At 40.4% G+C, this 13640-nt stretch overlaps 1 protein-coding gene across 2 annotated transcripts in view; it reads right to left on the bottom strand.

Moving 5' to 3' along the window:
- LOC135698191 (dendritic arbor reduction protein 1-like) overlaps positions 1 to 13640 on the bottom strand; it is a 336183-nt gene that overhangs the window by 163654 nt on the left and 158889 nt on the right. Inside the window, exons 2-4 of one of the 2 annotated variants that reach the window (XM_065218088.1) lie at positions 4100 to 4280; positions 3267 to 4015; positions 2720 to 3206 (exon numbers count right to left, since the gene is read on the bottom strand). In XM_065218088.1, coding sequence (XP_065074160.1) covers positions 2720 to 3206; positions 3267 to 4015; positions 4100 to 4280 — 1417 coding nt within the window. Of the gene's footprint in view, positions 1 to 2719; positions 3207 to 3266; positions 4019 to 4099; positions 4281 to 13640 lie in introns of both variants that reach the window. The other variant, XM_065218087.1, reaches the window with a different exon arrangement.

A 13640-nucleotide genomic window follows, 5' to 3' on the forward strand; every position in this document is an offset into this window, starting at 1 on the left:
CACTGTATCTCGACGGATCAGCATGGCTTCATGCCTAAGCGTTCAACGACGACCAATTTAGTTACGTTCATATCGTTCATCATTCATGAAGTAGAACGTGGCTATTGAGTAGATGCCATCTACACAGACCTCTCCGCAGCATTTGACAAAATGAACCATGACATTGCATTGGCTAAATACGACAGGATAGGTGTTCACGATGGCCTGCTTACTTGGCTCTACTCCTACCTGACTGGTCGAAACATGTCTGTCAAGATTGGAGACTATGTTTCTTCATCCTTCCCCGTGACATCCGGCGTTCCCCAAGGTAGCCATCTTGGGCCATTTCTGTTTCTGTTGTACATGAATGACGTCAATACCATCCTGAAATGCCTTAAACTATCGTATGCGGACGACTTGAAATTCTACTTCGTGATAAAAGAACCTAGTGATGCCATTTTCTTGCAGCAACAATTGGAAATCTTCACTGAGTGGTATCGTATTAATTGCATGTTACTGAAGGTCTCGAAATGCTCTGTAAGCGTTCTCTTCTTCACCATGACTACACCCTGACGGGCATAACTTTGAAACGTGAATCGACTATCATGGATCTGGGAATACTGATCGACTCCAAGCTCAGCTTCAAGGATCATGTTTCATACGTAGTATCCAAAGCTTTCTCAGAACTCGGGTTCATATTCCGCTTCGCCGAAAAATTCAAAAATTTATACTGCCCAAAAGCATTATACTGTTCGTTGGTGCGACCTATTTTGGAGTATTCGACGGTCGTGTAGTCTCCATACTACCAAAATGAAACCATGCGTATTGAAGCTATTCAACGGAAGTTCATCCGGTATGCTTTAAGGCATTTTCTCTGGAATGACCCTAGAAATCTGCCTAGCTATGAAAGTCGTTGTATGCTTATCAACTTATAGCTTTTGGATGCGAGACGTAACGTAGCATTGGCGAGCTTCGTCGGTGATCTTCTTCAGGGAAACGTTGATTGTTCTACACTGCTGAGTAGTATCGACATCAATACCCGCCGCCGTAATCTACGATCGCATGTTTTCCTGAACAACCGCCTTTCACGAACCAACTACGGATGGAATGAGCCCATGCAGAGGATGTGTCGCATCTTTAACAGTTGCTACAATGTATTTGACTTCAATGTTTCCCGTTTTAGAAATAAGCGCAATTTCAAGAGTATTTTATGTTAATTTGTCTAGTAAGTAAGTATACTGTCACTGGGGTGAATATTTTACCTGTTGACCATAACATAAATAAATAAAACGGCACCTCATACCACGGAACAGGAAGGATTTGATTCTACATTCAGCTCATATCAGTTATCACTACGACAAACACTAAGGACACGTGGGATTCGATAATTATCGCTTGAAACACTTTATAATGCCACTTCTGGGATCAAATTTAACTTTTTCTAGATGAAAATTGTAATTATTTTATTTTTTTGCAAGAGAAAAAACGACGCAGCAAAACTAAAACATGTCATTTTTGCAGCGCGGCCTACTTCGATCTTTCCATGTCGGGTTTTCGTATCTTGTGCGCAAATTAATTCTAATCTTTTGTCCTTCATCGCGTGACAATTTAAGAAAACATAAACTTTTTTTTTAATTATTGCGCAGGATTTAAAAAAAAGACATTGTAAACAAATTTTGTTCAAAAGATTCCAGAACATATCAATGGGAGCGCTGTACCGGGCAAAAAGAAGCGTACTGATTCTTAATTGGCAAGGCTTTAAGCTGCTGCGCAGATCAAGCAATTTACAATTTGATTTATTTTAATTTAACCAAACCAAACAGTACAAAGATCTACGTATGAAAATCATGCGGCAAAACGAATGAAAAATGTTACGCTGCATAAATGACACATAAAGCAAATAGTACCCTAGCTCGTTGAATGACCGTAATCAACGTTCGTACAATTTCACACACCACGGGCCGTCATGTTACCAACAGGGATCGTTTTGTCTTAATCTGCCATTTACCTCCCCTCACTTGGTCTCCGCTGATGGCAGTCGGCGGTGATCTACCGATGGGAGATAATTAATATTAGGAGGTAATTTTCTCCCGAGCCACGGTACAGAGCATCCCTTACAAGGAATGTGAGAAAATCTCACCCATCAATCGCAGCTTTTCTGCCTGACAGCATTATCTCACTGCTGCCGGTGGCTCAGAAAAGCACACCTCCTGAAATGAAGACATCGATCCATACAGCAGTTGTTCTCTCTCTCTCTATTTCTGAGCGTTGATTATGTTGTTAGAAACGGCACCTCCGCCGAGGTTTGTCCAAACCGTAAACGACTCGATGGTTGAAGCGATTAAGCTCCATACGGTCTCGGTGGTGGTACCGTCACCTATTAGAGAAGTCACTGTTTAAAATGAGAAAAGCGATAATTATCACCCGCACAACCAGATTCTGCGCGTCGATTGGCGTGGTTTGAAGCAGACGAGGGGTGTGAAAACTCCTTTTCGAGCAATCTTGTCCCACAGCAGTGTATGTACGTTCGATCATTAGTCAGTTCGAAATGGTTTGTTTTGACCAGGGGTAATTAGTGCTTTATGGGCAGAACAGCATTGCGTGGATATTTTCGTGACATTTACGGATCTCTTGGTACAGTTTGATAGTGATGATCTGTTGGACTAACTCTGGCAGTAACTAATGGAGTGATTTCTCATTCATTTGTTGTAAACAAGAAAGTAAAATCGATTGCACTTACCCATGAAATCACAGTGATGTATCCGCCGCTTTTCCAGCTCCGGATTGTTTCGTCGATTATACCGACCTACGATATGCTTCACGACACCAACACTACTGAGCACACTATTGATACTGTGCTGCGATCGCTTACGCCCGTTACCGGAACTGTTACCACTATTACCACTACTACTGTTATTGTTGGTGTTGTTGTTGCTATTGTTGCTACTATGGGAGTTTCCGGCTGGGCCGGAACTGCTATTGCCAATTGCTATCGAAGCTATTGCTATTGGATTATTAGGATTCACCGTTACCAGTGCCGATGAGGAGGGTGGGTGCTGTTGAGATCCGGCAGGAACAATGGACACTGAAGACACTTGCTGGGGTGGTATCCCGTGGGGATGATGATGCTGGTGGGTAGGTTGTTGACCATTGGGACCCAAGTGGATCGACAGGGATGCGATCTGTTGTGGGTGGTATGGTGGCGGAGGTGTTCGTCGAGGGGGATTCTGTCGATGGGGATAATGTTTAGTGAAACTGATAAGGTTTAGTTGTACTGCCGATCTTACCTGAAGTGTGGTTCCTGGACTTCCGGGATCCGAGTTCGGCGGAGTTAGTGGTGGAACGTACATTAGCCTCGAAATAGGTGTACAGATGGTTGAACTTTGGGTAGGTGGATGGAACTTTGGGTGGTACATTTGTGACGCTCCATGGTTTGGCTGGTGAGAAGGCCAGTGGTAGTAGTTATTGTTTTGGTTCACTTGTATGTGATGGCCTTGAGTGTGTTGCTGATGGTTTTGATGACCGTTTGGGTGAACATTGGCCAGCCCATGAATACTTCCACTTCCGTTGGTGCATCCCATGTATCCGTTCAGGTTGTGCTGCTGAGCATGGATATGTTGACTAGTGGCAAGAGATGCCGGGTGGGGGTGCGAGTGATGCAGGTAATTAGATTCGCTATTTGATAGGAATGCACTATTCACACTAGAACTGTTATTACAACTACTATCGCTAAGTAACTGATTTTGGTGTATGCTGTTGTTGTTGTTGTTGTTGCTGTTGTTGTTATTATTATTTTGAATTAAATGGCTCTTCTCGGTTTTGATTTCCAGCGGGCTCAGCAGTGGTGAGGAAAGAGGTTCCAGAAACGTATCATCGACAGCTTCCGTTTTGACCTGCGGTATACCGTTCAACGTACCCAGCATGATGGCATTCTCGGGGTCAATGTTCTGAATCGAACTGGTGATGTCCTCCCACAGAGGAGGTCGCAAGAACGAATCATCGCCATCTGAGCATAGTGCATCTCGGTGTTTGCTTCCTGCTTTTCGGGACGTTTTAAGATATAGCAAATCGCATGAGCATTTATCATTTTTTTGGGGATCCTAACGTGAGTGATACTTACCGAAAAAGAACTCCTTTCCGTAGTCGTAGCCTTGGGGTCCGTAGCCGGACAGTGCCGACTGGGGCAACGGGGAGCTGGATGATGGATGATGCTGATTAATCGGTACCACGTCCAGCTCGACATCACTTTCCAATTTATTTATGCGCCCCATCAGCTCATGCCGAAATTCTAGTTCTGGTGACTGTAGAACGAGAGAGATGAATAAAACGGGATGATAAATGAGGTGAATTAACGTTTGACAAGAGATATTTTTTAAAGTAAGGCTTAAGCTTGCTCACAGTATTTGACCATATGATATATCTTCCAAAAAATCTATGCAATAAAAATAAAAAAAAATCATTTTGTCATCTATCAACGGTTTAACGTCTATGGACAATGTCAACATAAAATGCCAAGTATTTCACATATGGTTTTCAGAATCTTAAAACCACCTCCATTGATGTTTCGAAGTGGTCTGCTTCATTTATGTAGAAATTTACATTGTATGGAGACTATTCTCGTATTCGTTTGAATACTGATAAAATGAAGCAGACTATTGCAAAACGTATATGGAAGTGGTTTTGGAATCCATTTGTGAATTATTTGGCATATCATGTTGACATAGAATTATCCGTAGGCGTTGAACGGTTGATATATGTTGAAATGGATTTTAATGTCAATACCATAGATTTTGTGGAAGATTAAAAAAAAAAAACAGAGTTTATTTTTTTGATTTAATAATTTGATAATTATCGACTGCTTAATTTTTTGTTGATGTCATGAATTTCCGAAAATATTAAGTTTTTTTTTTCCAGTGGGTTGAGTTTCTTGAAACTGGAATACAACTGTTTCCTAATTTTAAAAAAATAAGAGAAATTAAAGAAGTTCTTCAGATAATTTCTGAATGCGTATTTAAGAATGTCCTTCTAACGAGTGGCTTACAATGCTGATGACAATGTCCAAGTAGCAATTGCGATTTTATGGGGGTTCTGCAGACTATGATTTAGACTTGCAGCATGCTTTGAAACCGTGATAAAACTTGCAATGTTGGTGGTCAAGCTGAGGCGAAATGATTGTGTCCATTTTCATTGGTTCGATGTCGAAATTATTCTCCACTACTTTATGTTCAAACTTTGCCGCAACTGTCCTTTATTGATGCTACCTCATAAACAATCTATAGAAGACAAATCTGAGAGGTAGGCATTTCGTCACCTCGGACAGAATGCGCTCAAGGTCCCGGTTCAGCTAATTACGAAACGATAAATTTTGTTATGCGCACATGCTCTACTTTTTGCGCTAAACGCCACTAATGACTTGGTGACCAGCACTCGTCATCGATCCGATCGGCTAATTTAAATCTCGTTTGATGCCAAACGATCACGATCCACGACGATGCCGTCCGTACAACCCCTCAGATTCAAGAAGCCCATAACGACGACCACGATGACGACGACGGTCGGTGCTTTGGCGCAGAGCTGGCGTGAAACCTGCACCACATGCAAGGTGACGATGAGAGCTCCCGCGTACCTGACTACTCTCCACCACACGTTAAGCCTAGGAGACGACTCCGAGATATGCAGAGGTGCCTGGCTGTCAATCAAAATCACCGAGAACATTAATTTACATAAACACCATCCATTCGCGCAGCTCTCAGCATCCCCTCCGGTCCCAAATACAGACGAGGGGGTAGCGAAGGTGGACTTAAAGCGATCCTCTTTTTCACTCTGTCTCTTCAACTGCCGTGCGGATTGACTGGGACGGTCAAGTCTACTAGGGCTGGTTGGCTTATGGATTCGTGGAAGTGAAGAAGTGTTTCGGTGGCTGGGGGTGGTGGTGGTGACCCGGGGGCGATTAGATTACTCTGGCTTGACGGACTTAAGTGACTAGGTAAATGCTACCTGTCGTCGCGATAGGCTTATTTGGACAGTAGCCAGGGATCAGCTTGCATTAGACATGCCACACCGAGTAATTAAGGAAAGATGTATTGAGAAATGGGCGTTTTCGGTTAGAGTATTGAGTAATTTATTGGTGTCAATTTGTTCCAAGAAGTTAATTCAATACGGTGTGATGTTCTACTTTTTATCACTTGCGTGAAGCTTCAGCATATAAATCAGGCAAGCAACATATCGGAGCGTTCAATGTGCGCTGTTGCAACCACGAAGAAAACTTCCTTCTTCGTCAAATATTGCTATAAATAGAGTCATATATTCCGATATGAGGAAGGTGCAAGAAGCAAAATATTTCATAGGAATTGTTCACCGCGTATACACCGAGGAGACCAATTTGCATACAATCGACCATAAACTTTAATCCCGTCCACGGGTTGGCAGTGTGTTCACGCCGTATGTCACCGTCGTGTCCGTCTCGTTGTTTTAGCGGGGCAATTTACGATCAATTTCTGATTGCTGTGAATACTAAGCATTGATGAGCCCTGAGCGTTTTCTAATCATACTTCCCGGAGCATGATCAGTTTATGAAATTGATTTGTAACTCTTCCTAATGTTTACCTGCAAAACTGTGCTTGACCCATGCCAACGGAAAATGATCGAAGAATATTAGCATGAATTTATCCCTTGACTTTTGAGATCTATTTACGTCATAGACTCCCATGCTTTCATGCCTGGAGTGTTGAAAATTTGTCTATGTTAAAATTTGCAAAGTCGTTTACGAGATACGATTGCATTATTGACGTAGGAAGATCATTGGTGATGCTACATTTAATCAAAATTTCTAAAGCTTCATCTCAATTTTATGAAATTAGACAACTATACTCTGAAATGAAGCAGATTCGGTAACTAAATAATATACGGTTTTCACTTAGTTAAGGGCATTCGCTAAATGACATGCTTTTTATGAATCAAACCAATTGGGTTCTTTAATTTTGAAAAATATATCGGTTTTTATATATCATCTGAAAGAGCTTCGTTTTCTGAGCACAGCGATATTTTTTTCGAACCTACACACTTTCATCTCGATTTTTAAATCAAGATTTAAAGCAAAATAATAACTTCACTGTTTGACACTGAACTAACAATCTTCCCATACAAAGTGACACCGAGGGGCGCTAATAAGGTGATTTTTGCAACTGTAATCGTTCTTATTTAAAATAGTTCCAGTGTACCAAAATTGATGAAATTTTGGGTTTGGGTTCCATTTTTAATGCAGATTACGAATATGCATTGACTTAATACCCTTAAAGAACCCAATTATTAAATACGTTTCAAATTCATTGAAGAACATCGGACATTTTGATTATGCTGAATTTCAACAGACTCACAAATGTTTTTTAAAATATAACATATAATGGACTTACACCGAAATGGACATATAATGGACTCAGCAGAAATAACATGGGTGACTTTCGGGACACTATCAGTGATTCTGATTGGAGACATATGAAGCATTAGAGAGAGAAAGTACAAGGGATTCCAAAAGAAGTAATCAACGGCAACGGATGGGCGGAATAAGGTGAGACCTGTCCAATTATTTTTTACAAATTAAATATCGATATTAAACTAATAACGTGCCAAGTTTGAAAAATATATTATCGAGCCTGAAAGTGTATATGTAATACCAATAACCTTTTGATAATCCAATTCCATTGTCCATGAAGCGGTCGACCGGCTCGATGCTTTACTTGCCGATATAAAAAACAGCTGACGGCAACTGGAAGCAGTGGTTCTACTTACAACGTTAGTGCTATTAAAAATCACCTTACCCCGCTGTTTGACATAGCAATGAAAGCTTCAAAATAATTTTTTTCAAATGCAATGCAAATAATGACATCAGGAATTTCCGAAGACCTAACATATCTCAAGGAAGAGCTGAAAAATATCAGCAATATAACTTCTGACCTGTGCTCTACTGTTGAAATGCAACAAAACCCTATACTAGGGTTAGGTATTGTATTAGAAGAGCTGAAATCGTTATCGGTGGGTATTGGCAACATCGAAACCCAAATTAACTGTGTCACACTTAATACGCCTGACTCTCGATACGAAGTGATATCACCATCGCCTGACCCCCTCCCCAGTTTGCTGGAAGAGTTAAACAATGAGCAAAACGTTGATGACTCAGGGTGGCGTCTTTTGGGTACGAGGAGGGTCTGGAAGGTAGACTGGTCAGATTACGACGCGCGCAAATTACGACGGCTAAATCAACAAAAACATGCTGGAAAGCTAGAAGGCAAAGAAAACAAAATACAGCACGAATTTCTTCTAACGCAACGAACAACATACACAACAACAGTTTAGATCCTCGTAATCATCGAAACATGAATTCCGACAACGGTTACAGTACCAATCACAGCAACATTTTCGGCCACCGGAGCATCATTCGACATTACCAGGATAACATTAACAGCAATAACAAACACAACAGTTCCTATCATTTCCACATCAGAACCCCCGTTTTCTTCCACCTGATCGAGAGCTTCTTTCAGCAGCAAAAAATGTATTTAATAGACCACCGGTTAAACAGTTTGAAAGAAAGGGAAACTCTAAACCCGTACCCAGTAAGCGGTCTTCCGAATTCACATGGTATGGCTCCGGGGAATCCTTCCTCTTCATCGTGTCGGCGCAATTGACGCACTCACCTGAGGTAGAATATGAAAACACAGCTGAGCCCGAGGATCATGGCATCTCACATAATTTGAGGGATTTCGGACAGTATGCAGCAACTTCACCCCCTGACCAGCACGACGTAACCCAAGCAACACACATATTCTGTCACAGTTTATATAACCTTTGTATGACTAGTTTTGGTTGTATAGCAGTTTACTCAACATAATTCTGTGAATTTGTGTTACTTGGAAAGTGATCATGTCGCTAGTTTATCAAGTAGCTCTTTTCTAAGTGAAACTACAGTCTATTGCCAAAATTTTAACCGTATGCGTAGTGTGTATAAAATAAATGAAATTTAAAATAAAATAAGCAGCTGCACAGATGATATAAAAATTGGAACAGAAACTAATTGGTCTGACAATTTTAAAAGCGAAGAGGTCTTTGGTAGTAAATTTAGTGTGTTTCTATGTGACCACGGTTTATCATTATCAGGTAAAAATCAGGCCGTGGTGTACTTATTGCTGTGAATGCTACATTTCAAGCTGAACAAATTGCTAGTGAAAGACAAAAAGAATTTGAAGATGTGTGGGTTAACATTTTAATAAACGGTGAAGAACATCTTTTCGCTTCTGAATACTTTCCTCCACACTTTTCCAAAAAACCAGCTTACGAAACGTTTTTCACTAATGCAGAACTGAAAATTCAAAGAGAAGATCCAAGAACCAAAATTTATATTTATGGAGATTTTAACCAGAATACTGCTAATTTTATACAGGATACTCTAGCAAAGTCTGAGATCAAACTGAAATCTAAATTTGATGTTGTGATTTCGCTGATAATGATTACTCAGGTTGCTGTCGTTTTGGTCGTTTTAACGGTTAAAATATCAAAATTGAGAGCAAAAAAATCTTCCTGTGACATCACATTGAAAACTATTTCTGCTATCAGTGAGAGCAAACTGAAAACCAAATTTGATATCCATTTTTCCTGTTGATAACAAAACAAGTATTCAATTTGATGTTATGCTAAGGCAATGAAAACAAACCAGCAACAACATATTTCTGGAGCAAATGTACAGCAAAATGAAAACAAAATTAGGTATCAAATTTGTCAATTGCCTAAACTGAAATCAAATTATGATTTCAGTTTGATGTTGATATCAAAACTTGATTTCAATTTGCTGTCATTTTGATGCTGTACTTTGCTCGGGTAGTGATAATGATTCGCTGCTGTTACCAGTCTTGTAAGCGGTCACGGTATTTGACACATTTTCTGTGATAATTGACTGCCTTTGCCTCCGACACTTGCAAAACAAGCTATCGTAGTACAGTACCAAACTAAAATGTCATATGACAGGCTCTTGAATACGACACTTTCATCGAAGACCGTCACGAATGTATGTATTTTAGTTTTTCTCATAATAAGAGCTGCTGATGGTGTGCTTGAGTGAATTCTGAAAATAGCAAGCAATGATGTCCTAGTAATAATATTTCTGATCAGAAATGGTTTGATTTACACCAAATTGAGGAATTACAACGAAATCACACATGTCATATGATAGCTATTTTGATAATTTTCTTTTAGCTCGAATGTTATTCTACCGCTCGTGTTGTGTGAGAGAGACGACGGTAGAGCATGAGTGTTCGAATACAAACAGACTGTCGCGCACGACAACGAAGCGAGTGTAGTAAAAAACGTCAACTGTTTCAACCCCTGGCTGTCACCAATTGTAGGTGAAAACGATACTTTGCAATTCATCTTTGATAAAAGCAGCCACTTGGGACTTCATCAAATTAACCATGTTCGTAACCAGCTCAATTCCTATTTGGATCTTATGTTTACTAATTGTACAGAAGATTTTCGTATTGTAGAAGCAGCAGTTCCATTTTGGAAGAATGAAAAATTTCATACGGCTATTGAATACTCAGTGTTCACAGACTCGCATCGGTCACGCCCAAGCGTTGTTAATTTTAAATTAGTTTATGATTTAAAAAATGCAATTGTTCCTGAATTTCACAGCAGACTGAATAACATAAATTGGCAAAACCTTTTAAAAGATGAAAACGACATGGACAAGGCTGTTGACATATTTTATACTAACTTATACAATATCATTGAAGTATTCGTTCCTAAAAGACTAAAGAGAATAGTGAACAGCACTAAATATCTTGTGTGGTAAAGTCCGTTTCTATTAGTATTCGGCCGCTTCTTTTGAATTACTGTAGCTTCTCTAGTTGTCGTAGCAAGAAACTATTGACAGCGTTTTGATCCGGAAGGAGCAGCCCGGTGGTAGGCTCGTAGGCAACATTGTATACGGTGACAGCGGGCCCAGTACAGCAAAACAAACGATTTGGGCCCCGGACATGCTGCCTACTGTCAAACATAGCTGTTAGTATAGGCCTTGACACCGGCCTGGGAAGGAGTGTTTATTTAGTAATGAAAATTATATCAGGATTCATATACTTGTTCAAAAAATATCGATGATGGAACGTGACAGACGTGAAAAAATTCTGCACACTCACGTGTAAAATCCAACGTGATCAGGAGGAATGATTGCAAAGGCTCTCAAATTTCCAAAATCGACTGAAAATACCGTGCTTAAACGTTACCGGGAAACACTAAAGATGGATCGTGCAAAACAAAACAAACGTAGAAGTGGAACATATGACCGAAAACTACGAGCGAAGGTCATAAGGGTACCCAACAAACAATTTTAGCTGCAGACTAGCTTATACAGGCAAAAATTAGCTGTATAAGCCAATTTTTGGCTGTATAAGCTAAGCTGCACCTAAAATTGTTAGTTGGGTAGTCCGAAAGAATCCTGGGATCTCCGGTCGTGATTTGGCGAAAAGGTTCAGTGTGGCACACAGTACAGTTCGGCGAATTTGTATGCGAGAAGGTTTCCGGTCGTACCCTGCCATCAAACATCTCATCAGGACGCTGAAACAAAGCCTGGTTGCCAAAAACCGTACAAGGAAGCTGTACGTATAAGTTCTGACCAAGGATAACGGATGTATTTTGATGGACGATGAAACTTACGTAAAAATGGACTTTGGACAAATCCCGGGCCAAAAATTTTACTTTGCTACAAGTAAGGGGGATGCTCCGGATAAATTCAAATTTGTCTTTGAAGATAAATTTGCTCACAAGTTGATTATTTGGCAAGACATCTGCAGTTCCGGAAAGAAAACAAAGGTTTTCATCACTGGAGCGACTATGAATGGACAACTTTACAAGGAGGAGTGTCTCCAGAACATAATTTTGCCGTTCATTCAATCACACGAAGCTTCCATAAAGTTCTGGCCTAACTTAGCCAGCTGCCATTACAGCCGCGATGTCATAGAATGGTATAAGCAAAATAATGTCGATTAGAAGCAAAATATCGATTTGTTTAGTTTTACAACTTACGTCCTTTTGATAAGTTATGCCTGATATATTTTCTTGACCCGAAAAAAAAACAACAAACCTGTCGAACCCTTGAAAAAGATCCAATACGCTCGAAACGTCGGTTCAAGAAAACATATGTATTGATCCTTGAAAAGCCAAAACATAACCAAACGTTAGAAATTTAGACGAAACAAAACGCACATGTCCGTCATTGCCTAAATTGTCACTGACAAATAACATAGCATCCTTTGAAGATCATTTTGATTCTGTGGCAGTGACTAAAGCTGCTTTGTCAATATCGTCACGTACGGTCGAGATTTTACGGCAGTGACTAGAAGCCAATACGTGCACATCCTGAAAAATTAATTCTGAAATGCACTGTTCACCATCCATCCATTTCTTAAATCTCAGAAACTTTGCCAAAGACAATAACCTTGTACCTAATCTAGTTGTCATGTTAAAGCTAGTTATTAGATTTCAAATGGTACACTAGCGCCACCTGGTGATGTAGTTCAAAAACATCCAAGACCAATAACAAAGTACTGCAGGAGATGTCGGTGTAAACAAAAACTGACGATAAGATTCAGCTTCCCTTATGGATCGCTGAAACCATCAATGGAAGAAATTGCGAATTTAGTTAAATCACTGAACGCGGATCCTACTCAGTTGATCGCTACATACCGTATAACGTAGGAAAAAATTTATGTTCATCAAGTTCAAATTAGAGGATTCGATGCTGTATTGTTTGCTACACAACCGTAAACAATTAATTTTACATAATGCGTAGGGCACCGTTCAGTACGTGAGAGTTTACGGTCTACTACAAGAAGTCCCATTGGTGCTAGGGAAATACGACAATGGGCAAAATTTCCAGCTGCCTTGCGCCTCGATATGCACACAGGAGTGCGGTGTCTATATATGGATGTGAAAAAGGAGATTTTCAACTCGCTGCAGTTCCTCAATCGAAAGGGGAACATATTCTACCCAGGGGTAGTAAGACGGTGGGGATATATTCCTGCCCCAAGCGGAAGGATCGAAAGCAGTCAGTACAACAACGAACAGAAGACGAAAACCATCAACGGAATGAGGAAGAGAGCAGCGTCAGTTCGTACGCTGGTGTAGTGGCTGGAGGTGTATTGCCAAACGAGGAAGTGGTTGAGGTCCTGGCAGAAGAGGTGGTGGTGATGGATGTGACGTCCCCGGACGCCGAAACGAACAGTGGAGAGGAAGCAAGCGCTACTGAGAAACAGCAGTCGCCTACAAATTCGGGATAGTGAACTATACCGAGAAGGAGCGTATAAAGGACGAAGAGGAGGCCAAATGGCTAGAGCTGCTGAAGAAAAAAACAATAGGAAGAAGCAAGGGAGTTGAGGGCACGGATGAAAGCGAAAGCTAAACTTAAATCGAACTCATAAAGTATGAAAATACGTTGAATATTGAATGACTAATGATCAAAACCGATCTTTTTTGTTCTATGAAAGAACGAGCAGTGATGAAATGAAAGACAAATATTGACAATGCCATTTTAGGTTTCAGTGTTAAAAATAATACAATCATCTTCATCATCAGCTTGTAAAAAGAACCAATTAAAGAAATCCTGATCCTCTTTGGGC

This window comes from Ochlerotatus camptorhynchus, unplaced genomic scaffold (genome assembly GCF_037179485.1).
Source record: "Ochlerotatus camptorhynchus isolate MF236.1 unplaced genomic scaffold, CSIRO-AGI_Acam_v1.1 ptg000083l, whole genome shotgun sequence".
Lineage (NCBI taxonomy): Eukaryota > Metazoa > Arthropoda > Insecta > Diptera > Culicidae > Ochlerotatus > Ochlerotatus camptorhynchus.